The sequence below is a fragment of the Phodopus roborovskii genome, unplaced genomic scaffold, assembly GCF_943737965.1.
Source record: "Phodopus roborovskii unplaced genomic scaffold, PHOROB, whole genome shotgun sequence".
Lineage (NCBI taxonomy): Eukaryota > Metazoa > Chordata > Mammalia > Rodentia > Cricetidae > Phodopus > Phodopus roborovskii.
Window position 1 is genome coordinate 17,850,564 of NW_026126480.1, and position 12,895 is coordinate 17,863,458.

Below are 12,895 nucleotides of genomic sequence, written 5' to 3' on the forward strand. Positions count from 1 at the left end.
AAAAGACAGTTTAAAGTTTCCTGTGTTGCTGAAGAGTCTGCTAGACACACTATGGCTTATGGGCTGAAGATGGAAGATTACAGAAGAACTTCAGGTGCCTGACAAGGCAAGATGTCTCTGTCATTTCTAGAGTTTATAGACTATCCTTCTGTGGTCTTTGAAGGAGTTGAAGACAGATAGTTATGGTTATAGTTTTCCTTAGTATTAAAGATAAGTTACATAGACTTTAGACACACAAAGATAGGATAGATGATGGAATATTTTCTTCAAATCTTGCTAAATGTTAATGGACTAAATAGTGTTAACTGTGATTCTTATTTGATAACTGTTATGTGATATATTTTGCTATGTTAAGGTTAAAACCCTTGTTTTTGTTTAGACAGAAAAGAGGAGATGATGGGAGATGTCATTCTGTATATGTTTCTCTTACTGGTTAATGAATAAAGCTCTGTTGGCCAATAGGAAAGGAAGATAGGAGGGACTAGGAGACAAGGAGGAAATAGGAAGGAGGAAGCAGGAGTCAAGATGGAGAGTCTTTAGAAAGCAGTATGCCGCCGGCTCCCCGGTAAGAAAAATACATAGATCAACAAAAATGGGTTAATAATTAAGGCAGAGCTAGCCGATAAGAAACAAGTAACAGGGCCAACAACATTGTATCAAATACAGAGTCTCTGTGTGCTATTTGGGGCTGGCGGCGCAGTAGCACGACAAGACCGGGCGGCCGGCAGAAAAACCCGTACACGTTACACCCATCTTTATAACTCCTGGTATATATCAGAACAATCTAAATCAACATGCTAAGGAGATACTTATGAGCCCATCTTTACTATGTCACAAATCACAACAACTATGCTACGGCACCAATCTAGATGATGATAAACATAAGAACGAACACAAAATTGTGTTACACAATCATGCACAGATACATGCACAGGCACTTGCCCTGGAATTTCTTTTTAGTCATGAAGAATGAAATGCAGTATTGATGTAGTATGGACACAGTAGGACATAAGTATATATAAAATAAATTTTAGTCTGTTTCCTAAAACAAATACCAAATTTTATTTCATATACATAAATCCAGATTTAATTTTATATAGATATATGTATATGTGCATGTGTATATGTATGTGCATAGTATGTGAAAGTCAAATACAGTAAAATGAGAGAGGGAAGGCAGTCTTAATGGAAGGGAGATGTGGAGGGCCGAAAAGAGAGTAACATAATACATATGATATGATAGCAGAAATGGGGACTCTATGGAGCATGATTAGGGACCATCAAGAGGGACATTGGGGATAGTTTAAGTAGTTGGGTGATGAAGGCCAAAGTATAATGGTATATGTGGAACTGGTTAGTTTCCATCCTAGCTTATATTTAATATAAAATGAGGCTGGAGTAATGATCCAGTATTTAAGTGCTTGTATTTCTCTTTCAGAGGACCCAAGTTCAATCTCAGTAGCCAAATTATGTGGTTCATAACTGGCAGTTAACCCTCTCCTTGATTTCCAAAACACCTGCACTCAAGTGCACATACCCCCATACATATATATGCATAGTGTAATATAAAATAATAAAAATAAATCTAAAAATTAGTGAGATGATATAAAATGTAATTTTATGCCATAAATGTAACAATATAGTCATTGAAATTATGATAAAATGGGGGAAATTTTATAAGTGGTTTTATGTTAATTCTCGTGTTCATTTGGATTTGAATCCCAGTGGTAAAAAGAAATAGGTATACACATGAAAAAAAAAAAAAGGTTTGATTATTTAACAAGTATAGTTTCAAAATGTACAAACTGAGTAACCAGAAGCATTTCTGTTTGGCAATTCATCATAGTTTATGGTTCTTGTGCTGTACCCTAAACTTTTGTCTTACAAATATTTTCTTTTACATTTATCTCTAGAAATTTACTTTCTTTCATTTGGATTTTATCAATGGCAAATTGTAAGTTAGTTTTCTTTTGTAGTGTGATATAGGAGTAGTGGGTCACCTTCTGTTCTCAGTCAGTTTGTAACTATTTTACTAACAATTTCTGGATCCACAGTGGGGTCTGTGTCTATGAGCTTGATACCAAGGTTCTAGAGAATATGGGACTTGCTTTTCTTTGGGTGCTGTCTAACTCAGTAACATGGTCAACAGGGCTGGTGTTAGAATGCACGCTCTTTCAAATATGTACGTGTATGTATGCATACTCTCTCTCTCTCTCTCTCTCTCTCTCTCTCTCACACACACACACACACACACACACACACACACACACACACACACACACAGAGTTTGGACTCTGCAGACATGGTGAGTCTGTTACATTCCCTTTAGGGGCCATGTGAATGCTCCTAAGTGGAGGATTGCGAAGTCGTTGGGCAGTCACAACTGACAATGTATGTCTGGGAAGTGCTGAAAATGTATCATATCATAGTTTTGGTTAATTGTTGAAATGGAACTAATGTGTTTAGGTTTGCTTCTAGTCTCTAGGTCACAGGTACCATTACTCATACAAGCTGTAGGTTTTAGATTGCACTTGACAGAAGTTGGAGCTGCTTTACATGGTCATTTCAAAATCCACAGTAAGACCTTAATTTCATTTGTAGGAGAAGAAAATTACTTTGCTGGCTTTGTGTTGAAGAATGTACATGTGAACAAATGATCCTAGAAGAGGCATGAAATAATGTATGGTGTCGAGTAAGAAGGGAGACAATGATAGCCATGTTTACCACAACATAATAAATCACTTTCAGATGCTCTGCGTTCTGGTATTGATCAAAGACTTGTAGAAACAATGGCTGCCTACATCAAATCCTTAAAACATGGGAAGGAAGGCAGGCAAAGTATTTGTGTGAGTTAAGCATTTAATATACTTGACTTGTTGCCTACAATGCAATGTGGATGCTCAGGTGCCTCAGAAGGAATTCCTGTGTCATATTGAGGATTGGGAAGTAATGGATTCCAGAAACCTAACAAAGAATGAAACTTATATAGAGAATTCTATCATTATCTTAATGTTTCTTCAGGAAAATGACAATAGGCCATTATGTGCTGTTCTACCTTTCATTTTGAACAGGGCTTTTCAATTTGACTTAAAGTTTAACTGAGAAGTCCTCTTATATCACCATTTTAGCTAGCCTCAATTAATGAAATAAGTTATTTTTCAATGAATGCCCTGTATTCTTCCGGGAAAACACAAATTATTTCACTGGCTTTTGGTAAACAATGAAAAAGAATTCCAAAGAAAACCATAGCATGTAGATGCCCCTAGAGAGGGCCAGTCAGGACTTAATGAGTCACCTAGTTCCAGAAATTATTTTTGTACAATAAAAACCTAGGGACCTGCCTCTCAAAGGGACAAGCAGGAATAGCTCCAAGAGTTCATGTTTGCTGGGAGCCTCTTTTCTCTCCCACCATGGTCAAAGACATCCATCATCATTCCCACTGCATGTGTATCATTGGTCAGTGAGGATATTCAATGATTCACATTGTATTCAGCTTCCAACTATTTATAAAAATAAATGGAATGTATCTTCCTAAAGCCTCTTTTCAAATTCATCATCACAACTCAGTTTCTAAATGGTAAGTGCAAAAACATGGGTTTTATTGAGACAGATTTTCATTGGTTTAAGAGGTGAGCAAGAAAAGGCCTGTGGTGTTCCTGATATAGCTATACTAGGTGGACCTGGGGACCCAAGGAAATATGGGTCTAAAGCAGCCAAAATCACTGCAAAGCTTGAGAGATGAGAATATGAATAAAGCAATCTAGAGGGAAATCCTGATAGTAGGGTTGGATTAGGTTCCTAGTCCTATGTCCCCTATTTACCATGACAAACACCTGATGTAGTAAGGAGAGAGGATATTAGAGTGGTCAGAATCCCTGACCTATGGTGACAAGAATAAATACCAGTCTAGATCAGGAACTTAAGTGTGTAGGAGGGAGGGAGAGAAGGACAAGTAGTGGTCAACATAATACACACAAGACTGTCTTAGTCCAAACCTGGGCAGGTGTCAGAGACTGTGCTTACTTGGAGATGTGTGACAGGAAGCCCTGGCATGTAGAAAGGAAAGTTTTGCTCTTCAAAACACGGAACAACTGAAAGGCCCAACATTTTATTTTTATTTAATTCCAGCAAACTCCTCCCTTCAGGGCCCAGGGAACCCTGCAAAAGAAGAGGCAGAAAGTTGTAAGAGCCAGAGGAGTTGGAGGACACCAAGAAAGCAAAGCCCTTTAAACTAGTATGATCAAAGTTCATATGAGCTCACAGAGACCGAGGCAGCATGCACAGGGCCTGCGTGGGTCTGGAGTGGGTTGCTGATTCTTCTTTTGGGTTGTTTTGTTTTTTTCTGTTTGTTTTTGTCCAGTTCCAATGTGTTAGTTTTTTCTTGTCTCATCTCAACTCTTATGTTTTATTTTATTTTTTATTCCCTTAGACAACTGTTTGTTTTCTAATGAGAGACAGAAAGGGAGTAGATCCAGATGGGAAGAGAGATGGGGAGGAACTGTTTTCAATAAAAGGGGGAAAAAAGAAGTTACTTATCACAGCTATGTGAGAAAATACCTCTGTTGCTTTGCTTTGTAGACATCATTTCCTTTAATCTCAAAGCTGCAGTGTATGGACAAATAGCATCACTGATCTAAATGGGAGCCATGTGCAGTTTAACCCAGCTGACAAGCTGCCTGTTCTGACTCCACTCCATAGGACAACGCAGCCAGTGCAGAGGGACTCCTAACACTGTCACAATGAAAGCAGGGTTGCCACCATTGATCTGAGATCCAAGCAGGAAGCACAGAGCACAAATCCTACTTTCTGCATTGTCTTGTTCTTCAGATAAGAGTCTGAAAGAATGATTTCAAAGAACTGTGCAAGCTTGATCGAGTTAGAATGAGCTTTCTAACAAATTTAAATATTAATTTTAGAATAGAGAAAGTGGTGGAGGGAGCATGCTAGCTTTATTCAAGTATTTTAATTATTTTATGTATAAAACAGTTTGTACCATTGCAATACTAACAATTAATGCAATGAAAACCAGATTTTTAATGTTGGAGGTGACATCAATGTAGTAAGCTGTTTGGGAAGAGTGGTTGGGGGGGTTGCACTGTGTGGGGGAGTGATGGGGTGACAGGAGAAGTAGGAGGGAGGAGAAATTTAAGGAAAAGCCAAATTTAAATATTCTTGGGCTATCCTATACCCTTTTATAGACACTCATTACCCATTTCTCTGTCCAATATAACATCCTTGTGACTAGTATATGAAATATTTTGGGATGTATTCTTAGACTACTAGCCTTTACCAACCCCAAATCTAAGGGCACAGTCAGAAGCATCTGAAACCTATAACGCTGATTTCTGTACTATTGCTGAAACCTACCAACCTGATGTTACACAAATGAATTTTCAAATTGAATTATGGCTTTCTTTTATTCTGTAATTACAAAAGCCTTATAAAATGTTTTCACATAGAATAATGGTGGTTGGGGCAACCTGACTTCATGTGTCTGGTCCATGATCACTCATTTGACTCAATAATGAATTAGGTCTATGACCTTTGATATGATAGCTATTTCTTGTGCTAACAAAGTGATAAAATTGGGAAATAAATGAAATGTAATTATATTTTATTATTATGTGGCACAATGGAAAAAAATAGGAAGGCTACCAAATTGCCGACAGGAGGTGCTGGGTAGTACCAGCACTCAGATATGAAATTCAGGTAAACTGGTTAAAGAAAAGGATGAGTTTGGTATGGGAACCCATTGTAAGATGTGTTTGTGATATTTCCAATAAACAATGAGCAACATGAGAATAAGTAGAAGATTGAAATTATGGTCGTGGGCCATTGGAGAGAGATATTAGCACTGAAGCATTAAGTAGTAACACTTAAGAAATAGTACATGTGAAAAATAACAAATGACAGAAAGTGAATTTTATCATTCTCATTTTATTCAAAGATAAAAGGACAAAACCACAATTCCAAAAGATGTAGTGTTTATGTGTGGGGCAGAGAAGATAACTGTGAATAGTGTGAGGAAAATAAAAAAAAAAAATCTAGCAATGTGAAAAATTAGAACATTATGAAAAGAAACTATTTTAATTTTCCTCAACAGGAAAAATTCATACAAAAGAAGGCTGGAAACCACACCACTGTGACAGAACTATTCATTTTGGGACTAACAGAAGATCCTACACTGTGTATAGTATTTTTTGTGATATTTCTAGGGGTATACATTGTCACTTTAGTAGGAAATATCAGCATCATCATGTTAATAAGAATTTCTTCCCAGCTGCACACACCCATGTACTTATTCCTCAGCCATCTGGCTTTTGTAGACATTATATATTCAACCTCAGTTTCAGTTATAATGCTTATGGAACTCCTTGGACATGGGTTGACCCTACCTGTGACTGCCTGTGAAGCCCAGCTCTGTATAACAGTGTCATTTGGGTCAGCTGAGTGCTTTCTACTGGCTGCCATGGCCTATGATCGCTATGTAGCCATATGTTCGCCTCTCCTCTACTCCATGCTCATGTCCCCCAGAGTCTGTTTTCTGCTGTTGGGAGCTTCCTATATTGGTGGCTGCATGAATGGTTGGACATTTACAGGTTGTTTGTTAAATCTGTCTTTCTGTGGACCAAATCAGATAGATCACTTTTTCTGTGACTTCTCCCCTTTGCTAAAACTGTCCTGTTCAGATGTCTCTGTTATTGGAATCATCCCCTCTATCTCTTCTGGCTCCATTATTGTTGTGACAGTGTTTGTTATAGCTGTCTCCTACATCTACATTCTTATCACCATCCTGAAGATGCGTTCCAATGAGGGTCGCCAAAAGGCCTTCTCTACCTGTACCTCCCACCTCACTGCAGTCACTCTCTACTATGGGACCATTACCTTCATTTATGTGATGCCCAAGTCTAACTACTCTACTGAACAGAACAAGGTGCTGTCTGTGTTTTACACAGTGCTGATTCCTATGCTTAACCCCCTAATCTATAGTCTGAGAAACAGAGATGTAAAGGATGCTCTGAAGAAGGCAACTGTCAGAGTATATTCATAGACCTTTGAATTCAAGAAATTTGTGATTATTTCCTTTAGCCATGCCACATTTAGCATCTATCACATGATGCTACTGATTTCTTGATATTGAATCATGTTTCTGTGCACTAACTCTTATCTTTATATATTCATATGTCATCTGTGGGACAAGTTGAAGTCAGTTAAATGATAGGAATAATTATTGCTTCTTTTGCAAGAACTTTTGCAAGATATAAAGATCTTTGCCTTCATGTTATTTATGTGCCTTATGTGTGTCAGGTTCAATTTTAGTTGTATATATGAATTTACCTATTTCTCACAACAACCTGAGTAAGTAGTACTATTGTTTTATTTTGTGTATAAATTTACTGAGAAAAGACAGAAAGAATAATTGAGTTCACTTGCATCTAAGGAGTTGGTCTCTAAAATTATGTGGCTTCTACATTTAATTTCCCAATGAGTCTATGAGGTTGGTCATTATGAGAAAGTTGAACCTCATTTACAGATGAGAAAAGTGAGCTGTGGAGAGACAGAGTAGTTTTTTTACCGAGGAGTATAGATTCAGCACAGACTTTCCATCATGTGCTTAACATACACTCCACTACAACCTGTCTAATGATGTCGGCAATGTTATCGTATAGAGGCTGTTTTCATAGTTATCAACCTTATGTTAGTATATCAAGCCTATCTTTCTAACAAATGTTATGCAGGTATTACCTGGGTTTTACATAACCAAGAGTAAGCATATGTCTCAAAAACCAGGTCAATTTCCATTTTTTAGGAATAGGTTTGTGGCATAAGTTCTAGCCCTATTTGTATACACATTTAAAAATAGAGTATTTGGCATGATATAAACATCAGTACTTACAGAGAGTTGCAAGGGGCATTTGGGAATTTGTGTGTTACTGTTAATGTCTATGCAGCAGTTTTTTTTCAGTATAGGCCAATAAACAAATTAGAATGTATAAAAAAATTCTAGAAATTTTATCTTAGCGTGAACTTCATATTCTTATCATTGGCAAGACTTCCTTTAACTAACACGATCATATTGAAATCATGAGTCTGGAAAGGATGAGAGTGTTGCTAGGTTATGGAAACTCTAAATCAAATGCTGAGAAAATACTATACTGGAAAAGAAGACTTAGTATTCAATTGTTTTTCCTTAATGTAATGGGATTAAAGACACAATGAATTAGAGATATTTGTAAATTCCAACAAGACAGAAAATACTTATTTGTCTATAACATGAAAGTATGTAGTATTTTCTGTGAAAATTTATACTGGAGACTGAAAGCTAACAAGGGTAAGAGAATGGAAATAAGATTATGTTGTTCTGTATTTTAAATTTCTATTTTAGTACTTTATTTACTATGAAGAAACACTACTAGAAAATTGAATAAATATTTGATCAATTTTTTCTAAGAATGTAGATGATAAGGAGTAAATGTTATCAGGTGAATGGGCATCAAGGAGAAGGAAGGAAAAATCAGAAAATCAACCATGGCCCACTTTCAGTGAGCTGGCACTACTGCTGACCCCATTCTCCTAAGAATGGATGTTTATACGTTGACATAAAAACAAGAACACATATTTTCAAAGTTTTTTAGTACTTTGACTATACACCTTTCTTCATGGGAATAGAGTATGAGGTTAAATGGTTGAGTAAAGGTATAGGAACCTCACCTTCTTATATTGGTGGACCTTCTTCAGCTTCTTTTTAATCCTTTCCTACTTATCCCTGCTTTGTACATGTGTCCACTCTGTTTTTTCATTGTTATAGTCATACAATAGGAACTTTTTATCTTTCTTTTCAGGGGAACATATTCCTAGATTTCATCTTTTATTTTCTTTTTTGTGTCCATATGAATATCTTTCTTTTCTTTTTGGTATTTAATATAACAACATCTCCCCCTTTCCCTTTCTCCCTCTAAACCACCACACACACCCTTCCTTGCTGTCCTATTAATTTATGATCTCTTTTCATAAAGTGTTGTTATACATATTTATGTATATGTATATACTTATATTCCTGAATATAACCTTCTTAATATGTACAATGCTACTACTATGTACTTTTTCAAGGCTGACTATTTGGTATTGTATAACCAGTTGGAGTGCTTTTACCTGGGGAAAATGCATTCTACATCTATAAAGTTTCTGTTTTGTATTTTACAGAATTCCATTTTGTATTTGATGTTGGTGGCAAGCTCACTATATAGCCAAGGATGGCCTTTAATTCGCAGAAATTCCTTTCTGTAAACTTTTTAAGTGCTTGAACAATAGGTGTGGGCCACCAAGTTTGGATCTAGGTCTTATATAGTTTTAGAACCTTTATGTGTATGCATTTGTGTGAGTGCATATATACTGCATATGTCCAGGCACCTATGGAAGACAGAGGAGGGTGTTAGATTCCCTAGAGCTGGAGTTGCTAGTGGTTGTGAGATTTTTAGAAATGAGTTCTGGGAACCAAACTTGGCCCTATGGAAGAGCAGCAAATGTTCTAAGATGTTGATCCACAGCTCCTGCCCAATGGCACTTGCCTTTTGAAAAACAATTCTAGTAGTCTATGGGAACATTGGAGGTTCGTTTTTACTCCATGAGATAGATATAGAGCTTTAGTTGTGTGAATTCCACATTCCCAGACATAAAGACTATCAGAAAATCAGTGAAGGGTAGAAAAAACAAACAAACAAACAAACAAAAACAAACAAACAAAAAACCCTGTACTGAAAACTGTAAGACATTAATGAAAGAAAGTGAGAAAAAGCCTGATTCAGAGAAGACATTGCTATATGTGAGCTGGTAGAATTCAAACTGTTAAAATACCATACTCTGAAGAGCACTCTTGTACCTCTCACTTCACTGCAGTAACTCTCTACTATGGAACCATTACCTTCCATTACATGATGCCCAAGGCTAACTACTCTACTGAACAAAACAAGATAGTATCTGTGTTCTACACAGTGATGTTCCCTATGCTTAACCCTCTCAGCCACAAGATATAGAAGCCAGGCACACACCTTTAATCCAAGCAACTAGAAGCTAGGAGGTGGTGGTACACTCCTTTTATCCTAGGACTCAGGATTAAGAGATAGATGGATCTTTGTGAGTCCATGGCCACCCAGATCTACACGAGAGTGAATCAGTCTAAAAGAGAATTAGAACTCACACCTTTAATCCCAATATTAGGGAAATGTATAAGACAGAAACAATGTCTCAGAGAGGCATTCATTCTCCAGTCACACTGAGGAGAGGTTACAGTCTTAGGCTTGGTGAGAGCTCATGTAGACAGGATTAGCTCATTCAGCTTGAGGTAGAGGTAACAAGCTAGTGGCTAGCTACTTTGATTTTCTGATATTCAGCTTGAAGCTTGAACCCCAATATCTGTTTCTGGGTCATTTAATAATTCATACTACATGTGTTGGTGCTCAGTGTTAAAGTACAAATTAAGGAAATAGCAGCTTTGAGGCTGCTTTGATCCCAAGTGGTGGGACTTCTGCCCCAGTCTCTCTTGCCTGAGTCCCTGCCCAACCAACTAGGTTTTCTTTTGTTTTTTTCCTCAAATCTTTGAGCAAATGTGCGATTTTTTCAATTGTAACATTTCTAAACATAGTTGCCACCCAAACTCTGGAGGCTTTCAGGCTTTTTCTAGAGCCTCTCTCCTTAGACTGAAACTCTCAGCCCATGGCCACAAGCTAGTTCTCTGATTCAGATGTGCTATACCTCACAGTATACTTGACATTGTTGGCAGATTTGGTAAGTTTATTAGGAATTCCTAAAGGACGGGATTAGTTTAAAAAAAAGGGGGGGGGAATTGTTTTTCCCTCAACATTAAAAAATGGGAAACACTGGGTTCCATAGGACATTTCTGTACAATAAACTCAAGAACTTCTCACTCTCTCTTTTTAAAATATCTTATTTGTTTATAATTTATGTATGAGTGCTTCACATTCCTGTATGCCAGAAGAGGGAATCCAATCCTACTATAGATGGTTTTGAGGCATCATGTGGTTGCTGAGAATTGAACTCAGGATCTCTGGAAGAGTAGCCAGTGCTCTTAACCCCGAACTATCTCTCTACCCCCTAAGATTTTTTCTCAAAGGCACAAATAAAAGTGGCCCCCAAGGATTTGTCATGTTTGACAAGAATCCCTTTTTCTCTCTTATGATTTACAAAGACACTTAACCTCACCCTTGAGATGTGTAAAATTCCTTTGTCTGTAGGAATATTCTATATAATATTCAGCCTAGGGAGCAAACCTACTTATAAAATCCCATCATAATTCCATGAAAGCACTCTGTTCTTAAGTGGTAAGTAAAAGGACTTTGGGTTAAGTTGATTTTTTTCATTTGTTCAAGAAGAAATAAATTTAAAAACTAATTTGTTCATTGTAGTACTTACCCTGTAGAAAGCATGCCATCCACAGGAGAGGCACTGCAATGGCCCCTGCCTACCTAGGCCAGTCTGCCCAGGAAAACTTTGGGGTATAGACATGGTTTGTGGCAATCACAAGCATTTCTGAGATTGAGGAGCTGAGACTATAAAAAGTCATCAGAATAAAAGGCAGATACTTGGTTGGGATAGGCTCACACTTCTATCCTTATCTGTATCATAGGTAACCAATGCATTGAGAGAAAGTGTATTTGAGTGGTTAGAGTCTCTGACTCAAGCTCAGAAGCCTGAAATTATCAGAAAGCTCTAGACCTTAAATATCCAGTGGAGATGAAGGGAAATTTAAAAATAAGTCAGTATATTACACATACTGATGGCTTAGTCAGGTATTGAGGAGGTAACAGAGACTATACTTGCTTACTATGGATTAGTGGTAAGGTCTCTTGACATGTTGAAACAATATGATTTTTTTCATATCAAGGATTTATTATTGAAAATCTACCAGTATTTAATTTTCATTAAATTAAAAATGTGTCCTAATCCTAATGTGTGACCCAATACCTCTATCATTTACATATATAATTTTTATTGATCTCATAACAAACTATATTGGACATATAATCCCATTGTATGAATATAGAAACTGAGATCCAAAAAGATTAGCTATCATGTGTGAGTCAGCACAGCTGGAAAATGTGAAACAAAGCCTTGGCTTTGTTCAGCTCAGTTCTGCAACACTCTATAATCAGCACAGACCAAGTCTAAAAGGCATCATAGTGAAAGTGGGGTTGTCCTTCTGAACTGTGATAGAGAAAAAGGCAGAGAATGAAGGCAATGTTCAACTTAGACTTATTCTTCAGACTTGACTATTTCTGAGTCTCAGACAGGATTTCAATATGTCTGACCAGTTCATTACAATGGAGTGAAGAAGAAAGGTGTATTCTGAATTTTAGTAAAGGGTAAACATCAGGAGTGTGATAACTCTGTTCATGTTTCAATTAATTTATGTATAAGACAGATGGTTTATACCAATAAACTCATAGTGAGCAATTACTAAATTGTAAACAAACTCTTTAAAAATATTTTAAAACTTTATTTTATGTCTTTGGTTTTTTTTTCTTTCTGTTTTTGTTTTTGAGACAGAGTTTCTCTGTGTAACAGCCCTGGCTGTCCTGGAACTTGCTTTGTAGACCAGGCTGGCCTCAAACTCAGAGATCAGTCTGCCTCTGCCTCCTGAGTGCTGGGATTGAAGACATGCACCACCATTGCCCAGCTCTTTCGGTGTTATAACTGTATATGTCTGCACACCATGTAAGTATAGTGCTGGCAGAGGACAGAAGAGGACAGAAGTGGAGAGGGGGGTGGGATGGGAAGGGGGTCAGGGGGCATGGGAGGGAGGGAGAGGGAACTGGGATTATTATGTAAAATAAGAAAATAAATATATATTAAAAAAGAAAAAACTACAGTTTAAAGG

At 37.1% G+C, this 12,895-nt stretch overlaps 1 protein-coding gene across 1 annotated transcript; it reads left to right on the forward strand.

Annotated features, from left to right (window-relative positions):
- The first annotated feature begins 6,070 nt into the window (after window positions 1-6,070).
- On the forward strand, window positions 6,071-7,089 carry LOC127227623 (olfactory receptor 473). The gene has a single exon (XM_051191994.1). The coding sequence runs from the start codon at window positions 6,071-6,073 to the stop codon at window positions 7,049-7,051; it is 981 nt and encodes a 326-aa protein (XP_051047951.1). The 3' UTR covers window positions 7,052-7,089.
- Window positions 7,090-12,895: the final 5,806 nt, after the last annotated feature.